Source organism: Chaetodon trifascialis, chromosome 21 (genome assembly GCF_039877785.1).
Source record: "Chaetodon trifascialis isolate fChaTrf1 chromosome 21, fChaTrf1.hap1, whole genome shotgun sequence".
Lineage (NCBI taxonomy): Eukaryota > Metazoa > Chordata > Actinopteri > Chaetodontiformes > Chaetodontidae > Chaetodon > Chaetodon trifascialis.
The window spans coordinates 5,595,020-5,617,694 of record NC_092076.1 but is presented as its reverse complement, the minus strand read 5'-3'; the positions used below and the strand labels follow the sequence as shown (position 1 = coordinate 5,617,694).

Genomic DNA, 22,675 nt, shown 5'->3' with positions numbered 1-22,675 from the left:
GTGATTCGCAGTTGATTTTAAAGGGAAAGCCGAACATGAAGCGCCGCTCTGAGGTGCTTCCTAACGTGGTCACCTTCACTGAAACGCTCCTCTCTGCTTTCATCATTTCTCAAACTCTGGTTTGCAGTGCTTTCCCACCACAGAGCTTGTCTCTTTGTCGCCAGTAAAAATAACTTCTCTGGACTGATTCTTTACATCTACGTCATTTCTCCCCACTTGACTCTCTAACGAATAACAAAACCAAAAGGAGAAAATCCAAGAAATAACCTCAAAAAGAAAAAATCCTTTCACTTCACTTTAAAGATGTACTGTTTTACCACGTATTAAAACTTGCACTGATTAATATCTCTATGTTGAGATCAACTGACTGTGTGTTGTGTTAACTCTACGGGCTGACTGCAGCCAGGTAAAGATAGTGAAAACAGAGGAACATAGTGGAGCATTTAGCTGCCAAAGGACCAGATACTCCCCTCAGGAGCTGGTAGCGACCAAAAACAGAGCTAAAAGAGTCAATATTTGCCTTATATTCATCTGGTAAATACACAATTATTGGCTAACACATTAACCATATAGATTTTATACAGTAAGGGGGTAATATGTCAAATATTACGTTTACATTGTGACATCATTATTACATTATTACATGAGTAGCTACTACTACTTGGACACTCAATTGACGGGAAGTTAATTAACATCTTTTCTCATAGTAGATTGAATAGTCATTATTCAAGCAAAAATGCAGAAAAACTTGTTAAACGTTGGCTGGCATTTGAAAATCTTTTGGTTTTGGACTCTAGATGAGACAAAATTTGAGGAAGTCACCTTAGTAATTTCTCACTGTCTATGATCACTGACCACTAACTGTTGCTGTGAACTCCAGTGTAAGCACAGAAGTCCATTTATCATTCATTGAATTAAAGCTGCGTCAGTGAACTCACTTGCTATGCAAAAAGAGACTTTTTAACATAAATAATACATCAACATTAATGCTTGACTGCCTGCTGTGAGTTTGCAGGGGAAGATGATGGGTGGGTTTTGATTGGTATCCATGTTTCTAATGTCATTACCATGTTACCACATTACTTCCTAATTGAATTTTACCTTCTCATTTGTGTGCACTCGCATGTACAGACTTACACCCACCATCATTTTGTCACCAGTGTCAAACAAGTTGTGAGCAAGCTATAAATTCACATCATCTCTGCCCTCAGAGGGAGGAATCGTTCCCCACCTGCCTTTTCCATAATTTTATTGTTCGTTACTCGATCATCTTCAATCTCACCTGCCTCCAGAGTCGAACCACCGGTTGACATGTCTCCCTCCTCCGTTCACCAATTACACAATTACAGTGTGGGATGGGTTTCTCGTTTCAGGCAGCTGACAGAGGTCATTCATTGTGCCCAGCCCTCCTCAGCTCAAATCAAAGGACGGCGCTGCAGAGTGGGTCTGCTCTTACACTCGGCTGGAAGCTGCTCTAACGCAAGCACTCCACGGCTGCAGATATGAAGCATTTCGCTTTTCTCTTCCTCATCATCTTCACAGGTAAGACTCTGTGCTGTGTGAGCATGTTTGAGGCGTGATTATACGTGAGGAGACAGCAAAGTATCAGTGAGAACTCAAATTTTCCTTACTTCTTATCATATTGTTTGAAGAACAAAGACGCAAAGATTAGTCTCTCAAGAATACAACTTCCAAAAATAATAAAAAAAAGAAGCAAATTTTGGCAGAAAAAATTAGGACTTTAAAGGACTAGGACTGTTTGGGTTTTCCTACAAGCTTATGTTGGGAGTAATAAAATAAAAATATATATAGGCCACAGTACATTAAAAAAAGGACCCTTTGACATCATTATAGAGCAATAAATAATAAAAAGTCAAACATCAAGGCAAATGGAAATATATATATACATAATATACATATAATGTGGGATGTTAACATATCTTTTTTAGCGTTAGCTGGGGAACCCTCCTCTGAGAAAGTGTGCAGTTATCAGGACATTCTGGACTACCTGAACCTGACCACAGATAACAGCGTGTTTAAACTGACCCGGCCCGTTCTGGACTACACACACCCCACCGTCGTGGAGCTGGACATCATCCTCCTTGCCATCCTAGCTGTGGTAGGTGCTGAATGACTGTGTTGGGGTATGATTTATCTGCTTTGGGGCAATGCAAAGTGATCATTTTAAACGTGTGTGTGTGTTACCAGATTGAGAAAACACAAACTTTCATTCCTTTCATCTGGGCATCAGCGGTGAGTGAATTTTTCCATTTTGACCATTTCACCTTCTTACATCACTCGACACTTTTTTCCTCCATGGCTCTCAGCCAGCGCTCTGATTGGTCACCTGTTGTTCTGTATTATATTTGAAATTTGTCTCTAACTTCGCCTGTCATCTTTCTGGTAATTCACCGTTAACTTTTAGATGTGGAAAAATGAACGCATCGCCTGGGACCCTGCTCAGTTTTGTGGAATCACTCAGATTGCAGTTCCCAGAGGCATGCTGTGGAGACCGGATCTGTTCATCTTTGAGATGTGAGCCTGCAGCGCACACACAGACTAGATTTTGAAAAGTTATGCAAAAAGATATCCGACACAAAAACTGACTTTAGAGGAACAGACAAACACTTTGGGAAATAAGCGTATTCAGTTCAGTGGTACTGAAATCCGAGCAGACAAAATATAAGGTGGAGGCTAGCAGCCAGTTAGCTTAGCACAAAGACTGGAAACGGGGAAACAGCTAGCCTGGCTGTCCGAAACTAACAAACTACCTATCAGCACAATAAAGTTCAGTAATTTACACGTTTTATCTTGCTTGTTTAACTCAAGAGTGCCTCATATTGCTATTTTCAATGCTAATGTAAGCTGTCATATTTCATGGCACAGCCCTCAGCAAGGTTTTCATGGGAGTGCAGCCGTTGAGGCTTTTGTCATAAGGATGTGGGCCTGGTTTCATCTGAAGTAGGTTGGAAAAATGAGAGATGCCTCCCGGTTCATCAAGCAAGTCAGGCACTCAACGGTTTCGCTAATCTGGGATTATTTAGACCAGGGATTCTAAACTACTGCACACAGCATCTGAGCTGAACAGACCAGCATCGCAAAAAATAGATACTAGTCACTGGATATAACTCTGGTTCTATGAGTGCGTGTGAAACCCTCCCCTCTTATACTTCGGAAAAGGAATTCACTTACAGCAGTGTTATGCTTTTTGCTCTGCCGGCCGAGTCCAACCCTAAGTTTGCGAAAGGCAGCTTTAGACACGATTCTGTTGTTTATATGCTAGCTAAGCTAACAGGCTGCTGGCTGTAGCTTCATATTTGTCATAGAGACATGAGTATGTTATCAGTCTTAACACTCTGCCAGAAAGTGAATAAGTTCATTAACCAAAATGTTGAAGTGCTGCTTTAAAGGTGAGATGGAAACTGGATTGGACAGTGAAACTAAATCAAGGACAAAACTGAAAAACAGATTTGAAATAAGTGGAAAGGTAAGGTTTCGTCGAGAATAAATCACTTAAACCCGGATATTGCTGATACCACACACCCTGTGTTTATTTAGAAGGCAAATGATGCCACTGTGTGCTCACGTTTATTAGTTGTACACACATTCGTTTTTATACTATTGTTAAGGGTAAAAATGAGCAAATACATTATCCTGAGGTGGCGACAGAAGGAGCTCCATCTCCTATTGATTCAGTTCATGATTAATGTGGAATAGCGTGATTTAAATGCTCTACAAACATGCCATGAACAGAGTGTGTGCGTGTTTCTGTAATGTCTCAGGATACAGAGGGATGACTCGCCTCTGAATCCTTACGTGCAAATGTCCTACGATGGGATGGTGACTTCTGACGAGGACATGAAGGTAGTTAGCACCTGTGAGATGGATGTCCACAAGTTCCCCTTTGACACACAGAGATGCAACATCACCATTGGATCTGCAGTACACTGTGGTGAGGGAGGAAGAGTGTGTCTGTGAACTCAGTGTTGTCTCCACTTGCAGCTCCTTTCACTCACATTTTCTTTTCTCACCTCAGTTAATGAAATTCGGCTCATTCCTTTCTCCAACTCCTCTCGGGCCACGCAGTTTTCCAGAGAGGTGATGAGGTCACAGGGAGAGTGGGAGTTCCTCCAGCTGTCCATCACCAGCGGCAGTTTCACCTTCCATGGCAGAATCTGGGAACAACTCATATACACTGTACGCAGCACGGGCTCAGACGCAGACGGGCGCTAAAGTAAAACCTGAATGTATGAGTGGAGACACCCAATGAATGCAGATGCTTCCGGATGGAGAACCAGGGATCACTGGATGGTTTGATGCATAATATATTACTGCCATTGCAATCACCAGATCTGAAGCCAGTACGACATCTGTGGGAGTGCTGTGGTTCAAAACACCACATGAAGAAACATCTCTGTCGTCACTCCTCCATTCGAGTCCAGCCAATTGCAAAATCTATGCTAAGAGCTGTGCAGGAGGCTCGTGCTGTCCAAGCAACCTCACTAAGTCACTTTATGTTGGGTTTTCCTTTAATTGGCCACCCTCAAGAAGTAACTCTCAAGAGGAACCAAAACAAAGTTGTGGGCTCTAATATCTATGCATTCTCTCAAATTGCTTAAATTGTGCATCACTCAAGTCATCAGTTTTACAAGTTTGTGCCCTTGAATTATAAATCTGGCACACAAAATAAACAGGACATAATGTTAAACAACATCAGTTTTACAGGATACTTCATTCGTGCTCATGCATGATGTAAATCATGCTCTCCAGTTTCGTAATTTGTGCTTTCATATCAATAACTTGGACGTGCAAATTAACATAATTGAAACAATATTGTCCTTTTTATAAATTTCATGCTCTAGAATTCTTTAATTCATGCTCTCGCATTACAAATTTGTGCTCTTGAATGACTTCATTTGTGCTCTCAAATTATATTCTGGCCACACAAACTAACTGAGCATAATTTTTCAAATTTCTTGAATTTTTGTAATTTGTGATCTCATTACTAAATCTGTGTTCTCATATTAAGAATCTTAATTAAGAAATTAATCTCACCACACTGTCTGTTTTACATACTTCATTCGTGATCTTTAATTACTTAATTTGTGTTATATATTCATAAATGGGGTGTCAAAATGTTCAAGAACCTAATGTTTAATAATTTACTTTTTCGTGCACACAACTAAAAAACACATCTTGTAAAAGTGTACTCCTGTGGGAATGTAATAATTTCTGATGTCATTTGATTGATCTATTCTGACCCTTGAACCTGTTTTCCCAGTTCACCATGAGGAGGAGACCCCTCCTCCACGTCATCAACTTCCTGTTGCCCATCCTGTTCTTCCTGATTCTGGACCTCGCCTCCTTCTTCATCGCAGACCATCGAGGGGAGAAGTTGGGCTTCAAAGTCACCGTGCTGCTCGCCATCTCGGTGCTGCTGCTCATCCTGAACGACATCCTGCCCTCCATGTCCGACGAGACTCCACTTATTGGTACAGTGTTTAACTGGATTATGATTCATACTGTCAGGAGAGTCAGACACCAAAACAAAAAGTAGTTACTGCCTGTTTCCTTCTCTCAGCGACCTACTGCATCGTGATTTTTGCTCTGATGCTGCTCAGTCTGCTGGAGACGATTTTGGTTACGCATCTTATGGAGAAAGACCAGGAGACGCTCAGGGACGACTGCAAGGACAAGCGGGAGACCGCCAAAATCGCTAACTGTAACTCAGGTAAAACCCATGTCGCAGACGACAGTTTTCACAGTTTTCACAGATGCTCCATGAGCTGAAATGTTTTGGGGAATTTTCTTGCTACCGGTTCTAGTTTCAGTCTATGTGCAGCACAATTGTGACTCATATTACCTCTACAGTCATTCTTGTGACAAAGCTGCTGTTTGCTTTCAGAGGAGAAAAGACAGACCCGCTGTTCATGCATCTGTAAAGTGTCTGGAGGTGAGAAACAGCATGAACTGCTGCCTGTGGCTGAAGAGGTACAGCATTATAGGTTCTTTATCGCAGGCCAGGTGGACGGAGTCATGTAGTTTCTCATGTGCAATCATGCAGGATTTTTATGTTGTTAAAAAAAAAAAAAAAAAAAGATCAATCTCTTTCTCAATTTGAACTGCTATGTTAAATACAGCTGATGCTGGAATTTTGAAATTTGAAAAATAGTGGAAACTGGAAAAAAAGTGTAAATATCATCTCTTGTGCCGTCTTCTTTTAATGGCACCTAAGTGGAACATTAGCTCCAGCTGTTTATCTCATTGAACGAACACCTAATATTCACTACTGTGACAACACAGGAAGATTCAACACATGCACACGCTTTTAACATCTTATGACGCCTGATTCTACCTGTTAACACGTGATAATTTGGCCTGTAAACATCCTGCATGATAACATGTACGAAACAATTCACGATTTTTGTCCACCTGGCTTGAAATACATTACTCAGCGGGAGAACAGACCCACTCTGACATGACTCTATGACTCCTGCTGTGTGCAGGTGAACAACAGCATTCAGTCAGGAGAGTCTCACGTGTTACTGTTGATCCTGGAGGAGCTGAAGGAGCTGCAGAAAGCTCTGAATCTGCATCTCAGCCGCAAAGGGGAAGCAGGGAAGTCCGTCCAATGGGCCGCGAGAATCAACAAAGCTTTCTTCATGTTCTACATCACCACTGTGTCGCTGTTTCTACCCCTCATCTTCATGAAGTGGATGTAATACCTCAGTGTCTGTATTGTAGCTTTATGTCAACACGTGCTGAAATGTCACTGTAAAGTGTCGTGTGTCGTGTTGTGCTCATAAAAGCGCAAATTCTGTATTTAAAGTATTGTGTTGTGAATTTTATTTTACGTGGTTTCACTGCAGAGGCCAGTTCAATGCATTACCTTTGAATACGCTATGGAAATGTGCAATGATGAATCCATTTTTGTTCCTAGCTGCAAATAACAGGATGAGGTGAAAGCTAAATGCTAAATGTCAGAAAAAAGAAGGCTGTTTTAAATCTGATCAATTTGTTGGCTGAAATACAAGAATTGGACCTGAAAATGTTTTTAAATGAATAAACGCAGACAAAAGGTTGAGATAAGTGTATAAATGAGGTGCATCTGTGTGTGGTGGTTCATGATGTTGGAGATTAATTTTTGCCTGAAGATGCACCTCAGTGTGCGATCCAATCAGGACCATCAACAGCAAAAGTCTGAAGAGGAATCAAATCCTTCCCCCAGCGGTCTCAATGTGTGCGTGAAGCCCTAAAAAACACACAAACTCACCGACCTCACTGATGTCATCATTCATACTCTAATATTTCACATTATCTCTCGGCCCAGACAAACAGATCTTCCCCACCTGTCCTGCTTCAGCCTGCTCTCACCTCACCGCTCGTCCTTCACTCAGACTTTAAACCAATCATCCGTCCTCACCGGCCTCGATGTTATCAGCCCACCATCAAAAAGGAGGCTGGTCTGTCATTTTGTCCACCATCATCACTCAGGCTGCTATAAGAAGTCCCCGCAGGACTTTGAATGTCTTCTTGTTCAGCACATCGAATCTCAGTGTGTGTTGATTTGATTTGTTTTAGCTATGCTGCCGGTCGTGGCTCTTTGGATGGCAGTGTTGGTCTGTCGGTCCACAACTTTGGTCCAGACTGAAATATCTCATCAGCTATTGGATAAATATCAGACATTCATGGTCCTCAGATGATGAATCCCAGTATCTTCAGTGATCCCTTAAATTTTCCCACATTTAGAGTCATTCCTCCCAGATGATGTAACCTAACTGATCCAAGTACTTGTGCATGAATAAATCTAACCAAACCTTAACCTTAGCATTGTCACATTAGAAAATTAACTTTTTTCCTTTGTACTGGACAAAACAGCATATTTTGTCTTATAATTTGGAGGACTTTTTACAGTCTCACATGGCTGCAAACTCTTTGGAACAGATGTGTTTTGGACCCAGCTGCAGCAGTAATTCACAGAAGTTTCTTAGAGGGGAGAGCAGCTTAAGCACTGATTGGTGATGAGTCTCAGGTGTGCGGAGGGGTGAAGGAGTGCTGGCTGAACAGGTGAGCAGACGAGAGAGACAATGGCAGCAGACAAGGAGTTGGCAGACTGTGGCACAAAATGTTAAAAGCAATCAGTTACTGCCAGAGAAAAGCTGGACTTCAAGGGAATTCACAATGGATCCAACGCTTTATGGCAAATTTATCAAAGGTGTCAAATGAGAGAAAAATGTCTTCACCGGCTGAGTAACCCACAATCAAAACAAAAAAAGTCACATTGCTTGAAAAATAAGACCTTCGGTCTTATGTTGACGTGATGAACAGAAAAAAGACTTTAAATAAATAAGAAAAGGTTCATCTGTAACACAGGTCACAGGACAGGACAGTTGACAGAGAATGTCTTGATCAGCTTTTGGTGTCCTCCAATCATTTTATCCATGTTTCTCCTGATAATGTAATGAAAATGATGGTTAAGAAAAGAGTGATTAATGTCTTATCCCTCATGCCATCACTCCCACTGAGTTATTTAGCTGTCCTCCAAGTTCAAGGTGACCTCCTTCACCTTCATTTAAACTTTAAAATTTGGTCCCTCTGACAGTATCTCTGTGCCGCCACAAGGTGGTGTGCTCTACTTTTTGCTTTTTACTTTTTGTCAGCTCTCACATCTCTTCTTCTTCTTCTTCTTCTTCTTCTTCTTCTTCTTCTTCTTCTTCTTCTTCTTCTTCTTCTTCTTCTTCTATAAAACTGATATAAAGCAATGACTTCATTTAAGTGGCACCTCAGACTGATTGACTGATTTATAAAGTGTAACAGTTGTAATTTTGATCATGGTTTCTATGTCTATTCTTGCTTTTATTTTCAATACTTCTAATTACTACTTTTACTTTTTTCCATTTATGTGCTGCTGCAACACCTGATTTTCCCCTTTTGATATCGATAAAACCTTTTTTTTATCATCTTACGTCCTCTTACTGACTGTAATGTTTTTTTTTGTCTGGATGTGTGGGATTTGTATGCAAAATGTTTATTAGCTGCAGTGACTGAACGTACTTTTACCATTAAACAGTCATTACAGTCCATTTTTGTCTCTTCTTCCTCTCAAAGAGAAATGCTGCGATGATGCTCTGGGAGTGACCACAATCTCTGGATGGCTGTCAGACTAATGACATTATTAAAAAAAACAATAACTGATCTGTGATTCAGTTTGCCCGTCCCTCTTCCATTATGAGGCAGTGGTATTATTACCACAGCAGACTTGATGACATTTCCAGACAATACTGAGAGAACAGAGATACACATTAGCTGTACACTGACTTTGGATTTTCACAGGTGTTGCAGTCATGATGCTTATTGGTTTCCTCTTTCTGCTCTTCAGCACAGGTAAGCTTGGACAAGGCTGAACTTATTTCCTGCTGTGGTTTAATCAAACCACAAGTTTGTCTTTTTAAATTTGGAAAACTTTAAGGGTAAAACGTAAAAAGCTATGCTGGCTTTCAGAGCTCCTCTCCGATGTGTGTGCTTAGTATTTATAGTGCAGGAATTCATCTGTGTGCTTTCAGTTTGTAAAGTAAGTAAAGTCCTGTTAAAAAAAAATGTGAATTCCAGTACCATGTGAATTTCCACTTCTACTTATGCTGAAAATTGAAAATTGTGCTGCTGGCCTTGACCAACAATGTGCAGCTGGGCCATTTAAATTCAAATGACCGTAAAAATGCTAATATTTGAAAATCATTAATGGACTGATGAGATAAAACGCTGCAGACCTGCCAACGCCTATCTCATAATGGCCTTTCAACGACCGCTATCACTGGATATTACGGCTGATATTTACGAGTTGGTGTTTTTCGTGGTTTGATAATCATTCAGAAGTAGTGGCTGCCAACCCACAGAGACTAATGCCTTCTAAATTCTAAGTAATTAAGAACACATACAGTAAATCTGATGCCCAGATGAACGTAAGAGCTTGGAAGTGCTTATCTATTTCTTTACTTTTAAGACTAATTTCTGTCATGGAGAATGTGTCTCGATGTTTTTGCTGTAGATGGGGTGAACCCTGAGCGTGAGTGCAGCTATCAGGACGTTTTAAACCACCTGCAGCTCACCAAAAACAATGAGTTGTTCTCCATGACCCGGCCTGTTAAAAACTACAAACGCCCAACATCAGTATCCCTGGAAGTACTGCTCTATGCCATTCTAGATGTGGTAAGTTGTTTTGGTCTTATTTGTCAAATTGCAACCAAATTTGACAAAATGACCCATAAATGATTGATGGTGCTTGACTCACAGTATAATGTCCCACAAAGACAGAACAGAAAATGGGTTTAAAATGATGAGACATGACAAAGGGACTCTTGTTTAATTGCTTTGTTGCATGTTCTGTTGCATGTTCATGATGTCTTTTGTCCCATCGGGAGAGGAGAAATCCTTTTTGTAGAACGATCTGAAATTTGGTGTAAAATCGCCACAGTTGAAAATGTTTCATAGTTTGTCAAACAGATTGTATTTCTTCGTGCGTAAGAACTAAAAACTGACAGAAAGCAGAACAAGATGTGCTCCTTTACATTAATCTAACAACATTAAATGAAGACTGCTGTGTGGCATGATAAATGTTAGCTCCAAGTTTGCGATCATGACTTCAACGTAAAAGTAACATTTTAAAATCCATCAGAGTCCCTTACAGTAATGTGAAAAAGTGTTTGCCACTTATAGTTTCCTCATTTTTTGCATTTTTGTCACATTTAATTGACGCGCACACAACCTGATTAAACACAAAATACAGTTTTTAGATGATCATTTCATTTACTGATGGAAAAAAAAACTGGCCCTGTGTGAAAAAGTAATTGCCTTCTAAGTAACATATTCAACTAATGAACCAAACTGAATTAAAAATTAGGTTCAATTAGACACAATCATGCTTGATTACTGCCAGCCCCGTGGAAACTAAACATCACTTTAACAGAACCTTTCCAACAATGTGGAGCTGGTTGAAAGGTCTCAACAAGCTGCACAGTGTGCTGCAATGAAAAGATACTGCAGAAGAGATGAAGGAAAGTTACTGAATCATATCAGACTGGAGAGGGTTACTAAGCCATTTCTAAGGCTCCAGGACTCAGCAAACCAGAGTGAGAGTCATTATCCTCAAATGGAAAGGGAAATTTGGAAAGGTGCGTCTCTCCAGGAGCCCACCAAAATTCCTCTAAGACGGCATCGAGGCTTGTTTTGCCAACAAAAACACTGATGACCCCCAAGCCTTTTGGGATAATGTTGTATGGACTGGTGAGTCCCACACATGGAAGACACGGGTGCTGTTACATCTGGTGCAAAGCTAGCACAGCTTTCCACAATGAGAACATCATACAGTACCGACAGCCAAACATGGCGGCGGTAGTGTGATGGTTTGCTTTGCTTTGCTGCTTCAGGATCTGCGTGATTTCTGAATCATGAATTGTGCCAGAACACTCTGAGGGAGAATGTGTGATCGATCTGATCTGAAGATCAAGGGTGATTGGGTTGCACAGTAAGTCAACAATCTGAAGCACAGGAGCAAATCCACCTCTGAATGAAAAGTAAAGACACAAAATGAAGGTTTAGGAGTGGCCAAGTCAAAGCCCTGACAGGGAAACAGGAGTCGCTGGTACAAAATGCATCTTTTGAAACTGTGAGCATATTGTCCTGTTAGCAACAGGAGGTAAGCTAACAGGCTAACGAACTTGCTAACTGGCTGATAGCTTGCTAATCGACTGTTAGTGAGCTCATTTAAGAAAGCAAACTTTATTTTGATTATTTACATTTAATGGCGTACATTGATTAAACATTTCCCAGTAAAAGTTCAAATTCATCCACAGTTTAATACGTGTATGAGAGGTAGTGTCACAACGCTAAGTTTGGCTAGTTAGCTTTCTAATCTTTCTAAATTTCTAATCTAATGTCTGAATCCAGAGCATTGTGCAGTGTGTGCGGAGTTATGTGCTTTAGGAGAGGTTTCTAGATTAGATTTGACATGCCTCCTGAATTATTTTCACACTCATTTCTTTGTTTACAGGTTGAGAAAGAGCAAAAATTCATTCCCTATGTTTGGACTGTCACGGTGAGTTTTGTCAGTATATGACGAAGACCGAACCTTTTGACAAATCTCCTGTCCCTCCTTATTGGGAAACTCAAATTTAAAGGAAAACCTTTAAATGGTGTTCATTTGTTTTCCCCTCCATCACATCCCCTGTTTCTGACCCCTTGTTTTCCTCTGCAGAGGTGGCACAATGAATACATTTCCTGGGATCCAAATCAGTTTTGTGGAATTGATAATGTTTCTCTTCCAAATGAAATTTTGTGGAAGCCAGATCTCACGATTGAAGAAATGTAAGTGTGAATGTATTAGCGTGCGGCCACACACACACACACACACACACACACACACACACACACACACACACACACACACACACACACACACACACACACTATTTACTGTACATATATTGATTTTTTTAAATTGACAAACAGTTAAGAGCACATAATTCATATGTTTAGACATAATGGCTTTCAGATTCTGATTGAAAAGCCAATGAACATCAGTATCATATTATTTGACGTTCCTGACTTATTTCTGTTTAAGAGTGTCTTGAGGTTTTTGCTATTTTCACAGATTCACACACACTCAGGCATGAGTGCATCTCTTATTTTTAAAGCTTCCTGTAGGAATTGCTATCACCTGTGCCGTCTGTATTCACATGTTTTGGTGTGTTTCCATACAGGACAGAGAAGGACAAAGCTCCACCGAGTCCTTATCTCACCATCAATGATAAAGGTGATGTTGAAGTCCAAAACGACCAGGTGCTGGTCAGCACCTGTCGGATGCACATTTACAAATTCCCCTTTGACATACAGAGCTGCAACCTCTCCTTCAAGTCTGTCATACACACTGGTGAGAGCATGATTAGTTATGTGTTTTCATTTTCATGTGCTGTGACAGAGAGCTGGGGTGTGGTGTGCAGAGAGTTTGCAGAGGCGATGACGTTGATAGATCTAAAGTGCTCTGCAAAGAAGTATAATGCAGTTAAAAAATACACAGACGTTTAGTGTAGTCAGTTCTTTTATCTCCCACCTCAGCCAAGGACATTCGGCTCCATGCAAGCGACAACTCTTCAGAGGCCACAGAGTGGTCTCGTGAGGTCATGCGGACTCAGTACGAATGGCTCTTCATCAACATGACCGTTACCACCAACAATGCCACTGATTTGGTCAGCCAAGACATCATCATTTACACTGTACGTATTACTAGATACTGATGTTTGTACTTGTATCAGCAAGAACTTTATCTAAGTACAGATTTAGATGGTTATCTAATAGAAAAATTCTACCTTTTAACCACAGTGTGCTTATTTGACAGCTGTACTTTTGAGATTCAGCATGATGAGATAAACATAAAAATACTGCTAATATCCGCTTTCCATCCTGCCTTTTCCTTGTTTTTCCTGTTTTCTTCCTTCCATCTTCCCTCTTTTTTCACCTTATTTGCTTCCATCTTTTCTTTCTTTAACTGATCTGAAAATATAAGAAGCCACTAGCTACTCATCTTTTCCTCATGAGTATTTTTTCTTGGGTACATTTCACTGCATTTTACCTCAGCTGCATTTGAGCATAGGACTAATACTGTAGTATGATGCTTCTTACTTAATGACTCGGTTGCTTATTATAAAACAGCAGAAATGAGCGGATTGGTGCAGATTATTGCAGAGTGTCACCTGACCTTTTCAACATCTTTTCACAGATCACCATGAAGAGGCGGCCTCTCCTCTACATTGTCAACTTCTTGCTGCCCGTCCTGTTCTTCTTGTGTCTGGACTTGGCCTCTTTCATGATCTCAGACAGCGGGGGCGAGAAGCTCAGCTTCAAAGTCACTGTGCTGCTTGCTGTCACAGTTTTACAACTTATTCTGAATGAAATTCTGCCTGCCTCATCACACAGGATTCCACTTATAGGTAAAGAAGCTCAGAGTGCACTAGATATGAGCAGGAACAGCACATACTGGCTCAATGAGTAGTTATTTGTCTACATTAATGATGCTGCCTGCCCCTCCCAGCGGTCTACTGCATAGGGATTTTTGCTCTGATGCTGCTGAGCCTCCTGGAGACAATTTTGGTGATGAATCTGATGGAGAAAGACTCTGCACCCCAAGGGCGTGAAGCCGACGTAGACCAAAGCCAGAGTGAGGACTGTAAAACACAGCGCAAAGCCAACAGCTGTTACGGAGGTGAGACCAGGAGCTAGTTGCACCAGCTGTTTCAAAAGCTAAAAATTAGCCAGTTAGATATAAATAAATTGTCCTTAACAGTTAGTAGTTCTCATGTTGAGATCAGTTTTTTACAAAAAAACTTTAAACCTAATAACAGCAATATCTAACTGCAACAGCTGACCAACGGGCAAAACTAGCCTGTGCATATATGACGCATGAACTCATTTAGTTGGGTTGAAGAGAATAAGCAGTAGCTCATATGGAACATCAGATCTGACACATGATCAAAAACCTACTTAATAACGATGTAACCTGGGATACCCTAAATTACAAAATGTCATGCCAATAACTTCAGACTAAATAACCAATGATGCAACCCAATCCAAATGTGCTGTGTTTATTTTTCTACTTAGTAAATTTTTGCTAATTGTATTCATTTGAAACTGTCTTTGTGTCAAACATATCCTCTCAGAAGTGTCCAGATGGACTCAGTGTGCGTGTATCTATGATGCATCTTCTGGAGAAACTCCATCTGAACTGCTGCCTGTGGCCGATGAGGTTAGACTTAGATTGCATTTTGAATCCACCTCATAATGGACACAAAATGCTGAATGTCAAATGTATCAGCTGATAATTTTAAAATCAATAGTTATATAAACCAGTCTGATAAACCACCTCTGCAGGGCAACAGCAGCAAACTGATAGAGGAGTACCACCCATTGGAGAAGATCTCAGATGAGCTGAGGGGGATGGAGAAAACACTATCTCTGCTTCTCAGCTGCAGGAAGAAAGAGGTGAAGCCCGGTTACTGGACCAGAGTGGCCAAAAAAGTCAATAGAGTCTTCTTCATTTTTTATGTGGCGGTGGTCATCCTGTTTTTAACTGTTATCTTTTTAAAATGGACCAGTGCATAGAGCCAACCTCTACCTGTGCATGACAAACTGCAGCCCTATCTTTGTAATTGTTTGCCTTTGATAATGATGATGATGTGATTTTTATATGGAGTTAGCTAGTACTAGTATTAGCAGCAAGGCTAATGTCCTCATCTTGGATTACTAAATATGATTTCAGTGGGACTTTAGGTGTTATAGCTCTAAGTAGTATGGGTGGTGATGGATACGCTGCACAAACCCTGATGCAGATTGTTCAGTGCTTCTACAAAACTTTTCATGCAGCATGCTGGTGATCCCACCATAACGTCTGTACATGCTGCTCTGCTACATGTAAGAATACTTGAATTTACATCTTAGCCAAACTGATGAGGAAACGCGTACTTGGCTGTTTGGATTTTTTTTTTTTTTTTTTTTTTGGTGTATTGCAACCACATAGGTGCTGTTGTTTGCATGTTTTATGCAGTGATAAATCTAAATCTACTGCATATGCACAGTGTTAACATATGACACTGATCTGTTTGTATTGTAAAATCAATATGGCACCTAATATTTACATGTCTTTAGCATGTAAAATGCACAATCTTTATGCATCGTGTATCGAGGTTGTTTAGTTTCATACAAGAAAAAGAAAAGGTCTTTTAAGTAAATAGTTTGAGTAAATGCAAAATGTAATGCCGTTTGCTCTAGACTACATTATGTACATTATGATGTGAATGACAGCTCTGTGATCTTTTCGTCTCACACAAATAAACAACTGAACAATGTCTTCTTTCCTTATAGAAACACACGTGCACACACACAAACATTGTTGGTTTTGTCAGTTGTGGGGTCCACCAATAGCAGTAAGTAGAATTAACCGGGTCAAAATCTTAAGACCAAGTCCGCTAAGCTAACATGCTAAACATAAGATGGGGAACATGGTGTATGTATTTATTTATATCTGACAATGACAAACATTGTGGGCATGTTAGGATGCCGGTGGTAGAAAATGTCCAACCTCACAGAGACATCAACATGGCTCTGGACTGCAATCCTTTTTCTTCTATGTTTCTATGTAGGGAAAAATACTTACAGATCTCGTGGCTCCTTCTGCTTTGCAACTACAAGAAAAGTGGTGATTTTGAGGCACATGATGTTCAAAAGAGGTGACGGAATGCTGGGAAAACTTAGCTCAGTAACCAGTCACAGCGGAGATTTGTTGAATATTAACTGTAAATAAATGTAAATTGTCATTTATCTGTATATATTTGACATAAAACACCTTCCAGATGCAGTTCTTACATTGAACTGCTTAGTAAACTAAACAGCCACAACAGTGGAAGCAAGAAGTGAACTGCATTTAGTTTGATTGATCTGCCCGCAGCCGACTAAGTGTCGAGTTCCTGGCAGCTTTGTTGCATTTGGTGTGCTTCATCATTAGACTGAGATTGAAAAAATGAAAGCATTGTTCATTAAATCTGCCCGGCCCTCCTCCAGTGCAAAGCATTGATATTACCGCTGTAACAAACATTTCTCGACAACACCGACAGGACAGGGATGAGCGTTAACTGTGCAGACCTCTCACAGTCATGATGTTTGCAGGTTTCCTCTTTCTGCTCCTCTTCACAGGTAAGATAAGATGATTCTTTATGATGCATGCAGGTGAGGAATATTGTGCAGTTTAGCTAAAATCTGATCATCCCTGAAGTTTAATTAAGCAATGTTCATTTTTACCAATGTCACCGAAAATTTCATTGCAAGGATCAGTCATTTTTGCTGATCCTCCAAGTTGCTTTCTTCTTTAATTAACAAAAGCCAGCAGCAGGTCAGTCGTAGGCTTGAAGTGTGTCCTGTCATCAGAGTTGTACTAAAATCGTGAATGTGAATGGGTCATTTCCAAAAATGTAAAAACCTGAAATGGTATCCAGCCATGGAGATAGAGACAATGGAGGTGAATGGAACGTGGGGTGGCTGTCACTCAGGGGGCAGAGGGGGTACATCCACTCATCTCTGGGTTGGCAGTCTGATCCCTGAACCGTAACCCCCCCGATGGACAGGCCAGCGCCTTGCATGGCAGCTCCATCACCATCAGTGTTTGAGTGTGTGTGAATGGGTGAATTGTGTGAGGAAGCACATTAAAAGGAGAAAAGTCTTGAAGGAAAGTGCAGTTAAAGGCTGCAAAGTTACAGAGTGTTGAAAAATAAATGTATATACATACATAATATCAGAAATGCACGTCCAGAATTGATCATCAACACTTAATTATTTTGTGCAGGTAAGCAGGAGATGTGTGTCTGTGTGTGCGCGCATGGAAATAATATTGAATATAAAGACCTGCGTACTCTCTTCTGTCAGGTGGAGGCACCTCTGATTCCTCCGAGCAATCAGTGCTTCTTGATGATCAACAGAAGACCAATCAGAGCTCTCAGAAAAGTACGTAGCAGCAAAAAGTACACAGTCTTTGTACTGTGTGTATGAATATTTACTCTTTTGCATGTTTTTTGAAGCAGTAATTTAACTTAATGATATGTTGCTGGTATAAAGAGTAAACAGAAAAAGCGTGTCAGCAAAGTAAATGGTCTCTTGTGAATGCATCAGGGCCGTCCTGGGCTCCTGTGAAGATTCCTGACTTAATTATCATCCCAGTCCGGCCGTGGGTAGAGTTGAGGGGCCAATTGTGCTCCTGGTCATAGATGGAGCTGAAAGGAAGAGCTCCTTTTAAACTTAAAGGAATACAAAAATGCTCACATTTAAAAACATTAGTGGATTAATGAGATTAAACCCTGCAGTCCTGCCAACGCCCTTCTCATAATGGCCTTTCAGTGACCACAATCACTGAGATACTGCTGCAGATATTTGTGAGCTGGTGTTTTTAGAGGTTTCAGTTCAGAAGCAGTGAATGCCTCCTCACAGAGACTAAGGTTTGCCTTTTCTTTCTTAGAGCTCATAAAGTAAATCTGATGTGCTTTTTAAGAATAAACTCTGATAAAGAATGTGTCTCGGTATGTCTTGCAGTGTACGAGGAGGACTCTGAGAGTAACTGCAGTTATCAGGCTCTTTTTAAGTACCTGAACCTGACCAGAAGCAATGACCTGTACACCATGGTCCGGCCTGTTAAACACTACAACGTTACCACATGGATACAGCTCAAAATGGTGATCTATGCCATCCTGGATGTGGTAAGTTTTGAACTGAGCTTTACACTTTCTGTCATTTTTTTCTGATGATTGTCTCCTCTGGGTATGTTTCATTGAACCTTAACAGGAAATACATACAGTGTAACTCCTTGACTCAGAAGAATAAATCCAGGTTTATAGTCTAGTCAGCCAAATTTGCTTTACACAGGTGTGCGTCATCTCCTCCCTTCAAACTTGTCTTGTATTTCTTTGCAGAGAGAGATCGACCAGAGTTTGGTTCTTTACGTTTGGATTTATATGGTGAGTTCTCTCTGATGTAGACAGCACTTTGTTATCATTCCCACCTGTTCAACTTGAATGGAAACTCCCATTTTTTCCTTTAAATTGTATAATTTCACTTTCTCTTCCTCCTTGCCTCCTGGTCACCTCCCTCATTTCCCCATGTAGAACTGGCGCAATTACCACATTTGGTGGGATCCAAAAGATTTTTGTGGACTGAATCATGTATTATTTCCTGCTGAAACATTATGGAAGCCAGATCTAAGTATAGAAGAGATGTAAGTTTGAATGTATGAGCATGCTCTCACACTCACAAACACACCCACAACTGAGCATCAAGTTACTGTTTTATATATGACACAAAAACTGAAGCAGGTTTTAAATGTGATATTTGCAATAATATTATTATTGACAGTATAATTATTATATACATGGAGAATCAGTATAACACTTGGTCCCTTGAGGATCAGTCCTAATGACTTTGGTGATCCCCTGACTTTCCTCGAATGCCACCACGAGTTTCTGGTGACTGTCTTAACCACTATCTGATGGATTGCTCTCTGTGTGTACTCATGCAGGACAGAGAAGGATAAGGCCCCCCCGAGTCCTTATCTGAGTGTTACAAATGAAGGTCTTGTCGAATCCCGGGATGATCAGGTGGTGATCAGCACCTGCAGGATGCAGGTTTACAAATTCCCCTTCGACACTCAGATCTGCACCCTGTCTTTGAAATCAGCCTTACACTGCGGTGAGGCCTCATGTCTAACATGTGCATGCTTTGTGTCCTCACAGGTTATTGTTCATGAGCACACGCCTGCAGACACCATCACATGCGTTCCTTCTTTGTCGACCTGCTGAGAAACCTCACGGCATGGCTTTTTTTTTTCCACAGCGGATGAAATAAAGTTTGATGTCATCCTCAACAGTTCAAAGATCACAGAGCTGTCCCGGGAGGTGATGCGGACCCAGTACGAGTGGCTGTTCCTCAACATGACAGTTGCCAAAACAACTGTCAGTACTTTTGGCTACGACCAAAGCATGGTCATTTACACTGTAAGTATTTCTCAATACAGGTGGTGGAGGTGGAAACTATATTTGTGTCACCAGTAAGTACTTGAGACTTCTTCTTTGGGTTTAAAAACACAACATGGTTCTGAAACTTGTTGTATAACTGATACACAGTAAGACAAATAGTTGTCTATCAGTTGTGGAGCAGGATTATTTCTCATTCGAAGTTGTGGGCAACCTGATGACTTTTCTTTTAGCTCTGTTTTTGGTCTCTACCAACTCCTGAGGGACAATGCTGCCTTGTTAGCTGCTAAATGCTCCACTGTGTTCACCAGCTTGTTGCTAACTGTGCCTGTCTGCTGTTTGGAGGGGATTACATTAAAGAAAGGACTTTTAACAAATGAGTCAGTCAAACATGCTGCATCACCTTGTGTTTGCAGCAGTACTGCATAGTTTCCTTTCACAGTATGAATGTATATTAACCCTTTTTCACAGATCTCCATGAGAAGGCGGGCTGTCCTCTACATCGTCAACTTCCTGCTGCCGGTCTTCTTCTTCTTCTCTCTGGACGTGGCCTCTTTCTTAATCTCGGACACTGGGGGCGAGAAGCTTGGCTTCAAGGTCACTGTGCTGCTTGCTGTCACTGTGATGCAGCTTATTCTGAATGAAATTCTGCCGGCCTCCTCAGATCGGATTCCACTCATAGGTAAAGAAGCTCCTGGTCTTGCCTTTATTGGACGCCACTTCGCGTGCAGGAACAGCACTCCCTGACTGTGAAGTTATTTGTCCTCATTAATGATGCTGCCTTCTCTCTCCAGCGGTCTACTGTATTGGGACTTTTGCTTTGATGATGCTCAGCCTTCTGGAGACGATTTTAGTGATGTACCTGATAGAGAAAGACAACGAGGCAGATAACGAGCAAAGCCGGAGTGAGGACAAACAAGGCAAAGTCAGCTTCTATAGATGTTTTGGAGGTGAGATAAAGATCCTCTGGATCTAAACTCTGCTGTTATTATACGTATTTTACTGTTTTCAGTGGTGTACACTAGTGATTCGGTATATTCGATATGGACTGGGTCCAAATTGACTTGCTGTTCATTCCGGATGCAGACCAAGGTCTGGACTTTGAGAAGCCCTGGTGTACACTGTTAGTTATGCTTTGAATACTTGCAGATGCATTTACAAATGGTGACACATACAGGTTAATTTAAATATGTTTGTCAAACATGTCCTTTCAGACAAGCAGAAATGGACTGACTGTGGTTGTGTCTGTAATATGTCCGCTGATGAAACTCCATCTGAACTGCTGTCTGTGACCAAAGAGGTGAGAACTGGGTTTCACTTTAAGGGTTGGACAGGGAAACAGCGAGGCATGATGGCTGACTGATCAACCTTAGTTTATCCATGTATTGTTAAGACTTGGGTTCAAGGTATGCATTCAAACTTCTGCAATCCAAAAACACATTAAACTGCATTAGAGCTTTAGAATATTTGGTGTTCTGTCTCCAAAAAGAGATTGCTTTGAAAAGTACCCATATTTGCCAGTCTGGTCTGTTCACCTCCATTGTATTGGAAGGAGACAGAAATATACCAGCAGGCGTGAGTAAGATATGTTTGTAATCTGGATGAACCAACCCTTTTATGTTATATGGTCCATATTCTCATTAAGTCCACTAAATGACTTCTGCAGGGTAGCAGCTGCCAGCTGACGGAGGAGTCCCATGCCTTGGAGAAGGTCTCATATGAGCTGAGGGAGATGGAGAAAAGGCTGTCTCTGCTCATCAACTGCAGGACAGAAGGCGGGAAGCCTGGCTACTGGACCAGAGTGGCTAAGACGATCAACAAGTGTTTCTTTATTGCCTATGTCACAGTGGCCAGTGTGTTTTTGATTGTTATCTTTTCAGTATGGAGCAGCGCAGAGGACGAGTAGTGCCAACGTTTAAAAACATGATGTTAGGTGGATGCTTTGTGCAGGGGGTTTGACATTGTGGAGCCACGGGTTAAATTATTATAATGTCAGACTGTGCATGTTTATTAAACCAGCACATCCTTATACCTAAAAGAGTGAATAGGTGAATTGCCAGTGACTCCCCAAAGGACATATATGACCGCTGTAGAGTACCAGTGATTGGCGCACTGAACTTTCTTCATACCAGACCACATGGGACACAAACAGCAGTCTCCTGAGTGAAAGTCCGATGTTTGGCTGACCGATCCATCCACCCCACCTTCCTCCATATGCAAACTCTGTTGCTCTTTATACGACATGGCCTGACTTCCTCCTCGTACTGGACCCTCCATAGTCTGTGATCTGAACACGTGACCTTTCACAGGCCTGAGAAATCTCTAAACCCTGCTTTTAGCTTTAACTTCAACTGATAATATTATTACTATTGATTGTTATTTGCTATTTAGATCTATATAGTCCTTCAGTAGTGCTTTATGCATGTTCAACACACTGATACACACCACCCATATATTGTGTATTAGCACATAATACCATTCTGGTTGTCTCACAACAGTTACACTAATATACACCGTTGATATATAATATGCACAATGCTCAGTTGAATACTTAATTACAGTAGTTATAATATTCTAAAAATTAAAATGTAGCTGTTTAAAGATTAATTTCAGCTGCTTTTGTGTTTTTATTTGCTCCTGTACCTGTTACCTGTACCTGTTCTCTTTCTGAAGATGTGAAAATGTGTTGTTTCCTCTGTGGTTCTTTTTAATGGTGTTATTCTACATCAGCATGTGGACTACATTACCGTACGTATTCGCATGATGGAATAAACGTCATCTGTCATCTGGCTCTGAAAACATGTGTCAGACTTTGCTCTGCTGAAATAAACAGTAAAGACAAACATTATTCTTCCTCTCCAGTCTCCCTATGTGTGTTGTGCAGCCAGCAGCCTGCTTGAACAGATGTGGATTATATGGATCAGAGACAAAGAAAAACCTGAATAAATGGAAAAAAGGAGAGGCAGAGGCAATTAAAATGAATCCTAAATATAACAGGAGGAGCTGCTCTACTGATGTGTCCTTGTCTCATCCATATATCAGTATGAGATAAGGTTCATCCCACAAGTTTATCTGTGTCTTAACTAGAGAATGAGACTATTACAGCAAATACTGCAACA

At 40.9% G+C, this 22,675-nt stretch overlaps 3 protein-coding genes across 3 annotated transcripts; all 3 read left to right on the top strand.

Moving 5' to 3' along the window:
- The first annotated feature begins 1,502 nt into the window (after positions 1-1,502).
- LOC139350017 (5-hydroxytryptamine receptor 3A-like) lies at positions 1,503-7,093 on the top strand. The gene is made up of 10 exons (XM_070991103.1): positions 1,503-1,542; positions 1,950-2,119; positions 2,209-2,253; positions 2,426-2,535; positions 3,783-3,952; positions 4,037-4,197; positions 5,282-5,492; positions 5,582-5,731; positions 5,906-5,991; positions 6,507-7,093. Exons 1-10 carry the CDS (start codon positions 1,503-1,505, stop codon positions 6,720-6,722), a joined length of 1,359 nt encoding a protein of 452 aa, XP_070847204.1. The 3' UTR covers positions 6,723-7,093.
- A 1,088-nt stretch (positions 7,094-8,181) lies between these two features.
- LOC139350016 (5-hydroxytryptamine receptor 3A-like) lies at positions 8,182-14,830 on the top strand. The gene is made up of 10 exons (XM_070991102.1): positions 8,182-8,215; positions 9,334-9,384; positions 10,046-10,206; positions 12,047-12,091; positions 12,251-12,360; positions 12,756-12,925; positions 13,111-13,276; positions 13,738-13,982; positions 14,084-14,254; positions 14,709-14,830. Exons 1-10 carry the CDS (start codon positions 8,182-8,184, stop codon positions 14,828-14,830), a joined length of 1,275 nt encoding a protein of 424 aa, XP_070847203.1.
- Positions 14,831-17,038: 2,208 nt separating this feature from the next.
- On the top strand, positions 17,039-21,462 carry LOC139350014 (5-hydroxytryptamine receptor 3A-like). Its single transcript, XM_070991101.1, has 11 exons — positions 17,039-17,102; positions 17,464-17,541; positions 18,124-18,287; positions 18,501-18,545; positions 18,693-18,802; positions 19,103-19,269; positions 19,417-19,577; positions 20,028-20,238; positions 20,351-20,506; positions 20,771-20,856; positions 21,223-21,462. Exons 1-11 carry the CDS (start codon positions 17,039-17,041, stop codon positions 21,460-21,462), a joined length of 1,482 nt encoding a protein of 493 aa, XP_070847202.1.
- The last annotated feature ends 1,213 nt before the right edge of the window (positions 21,463-22,675 follow it).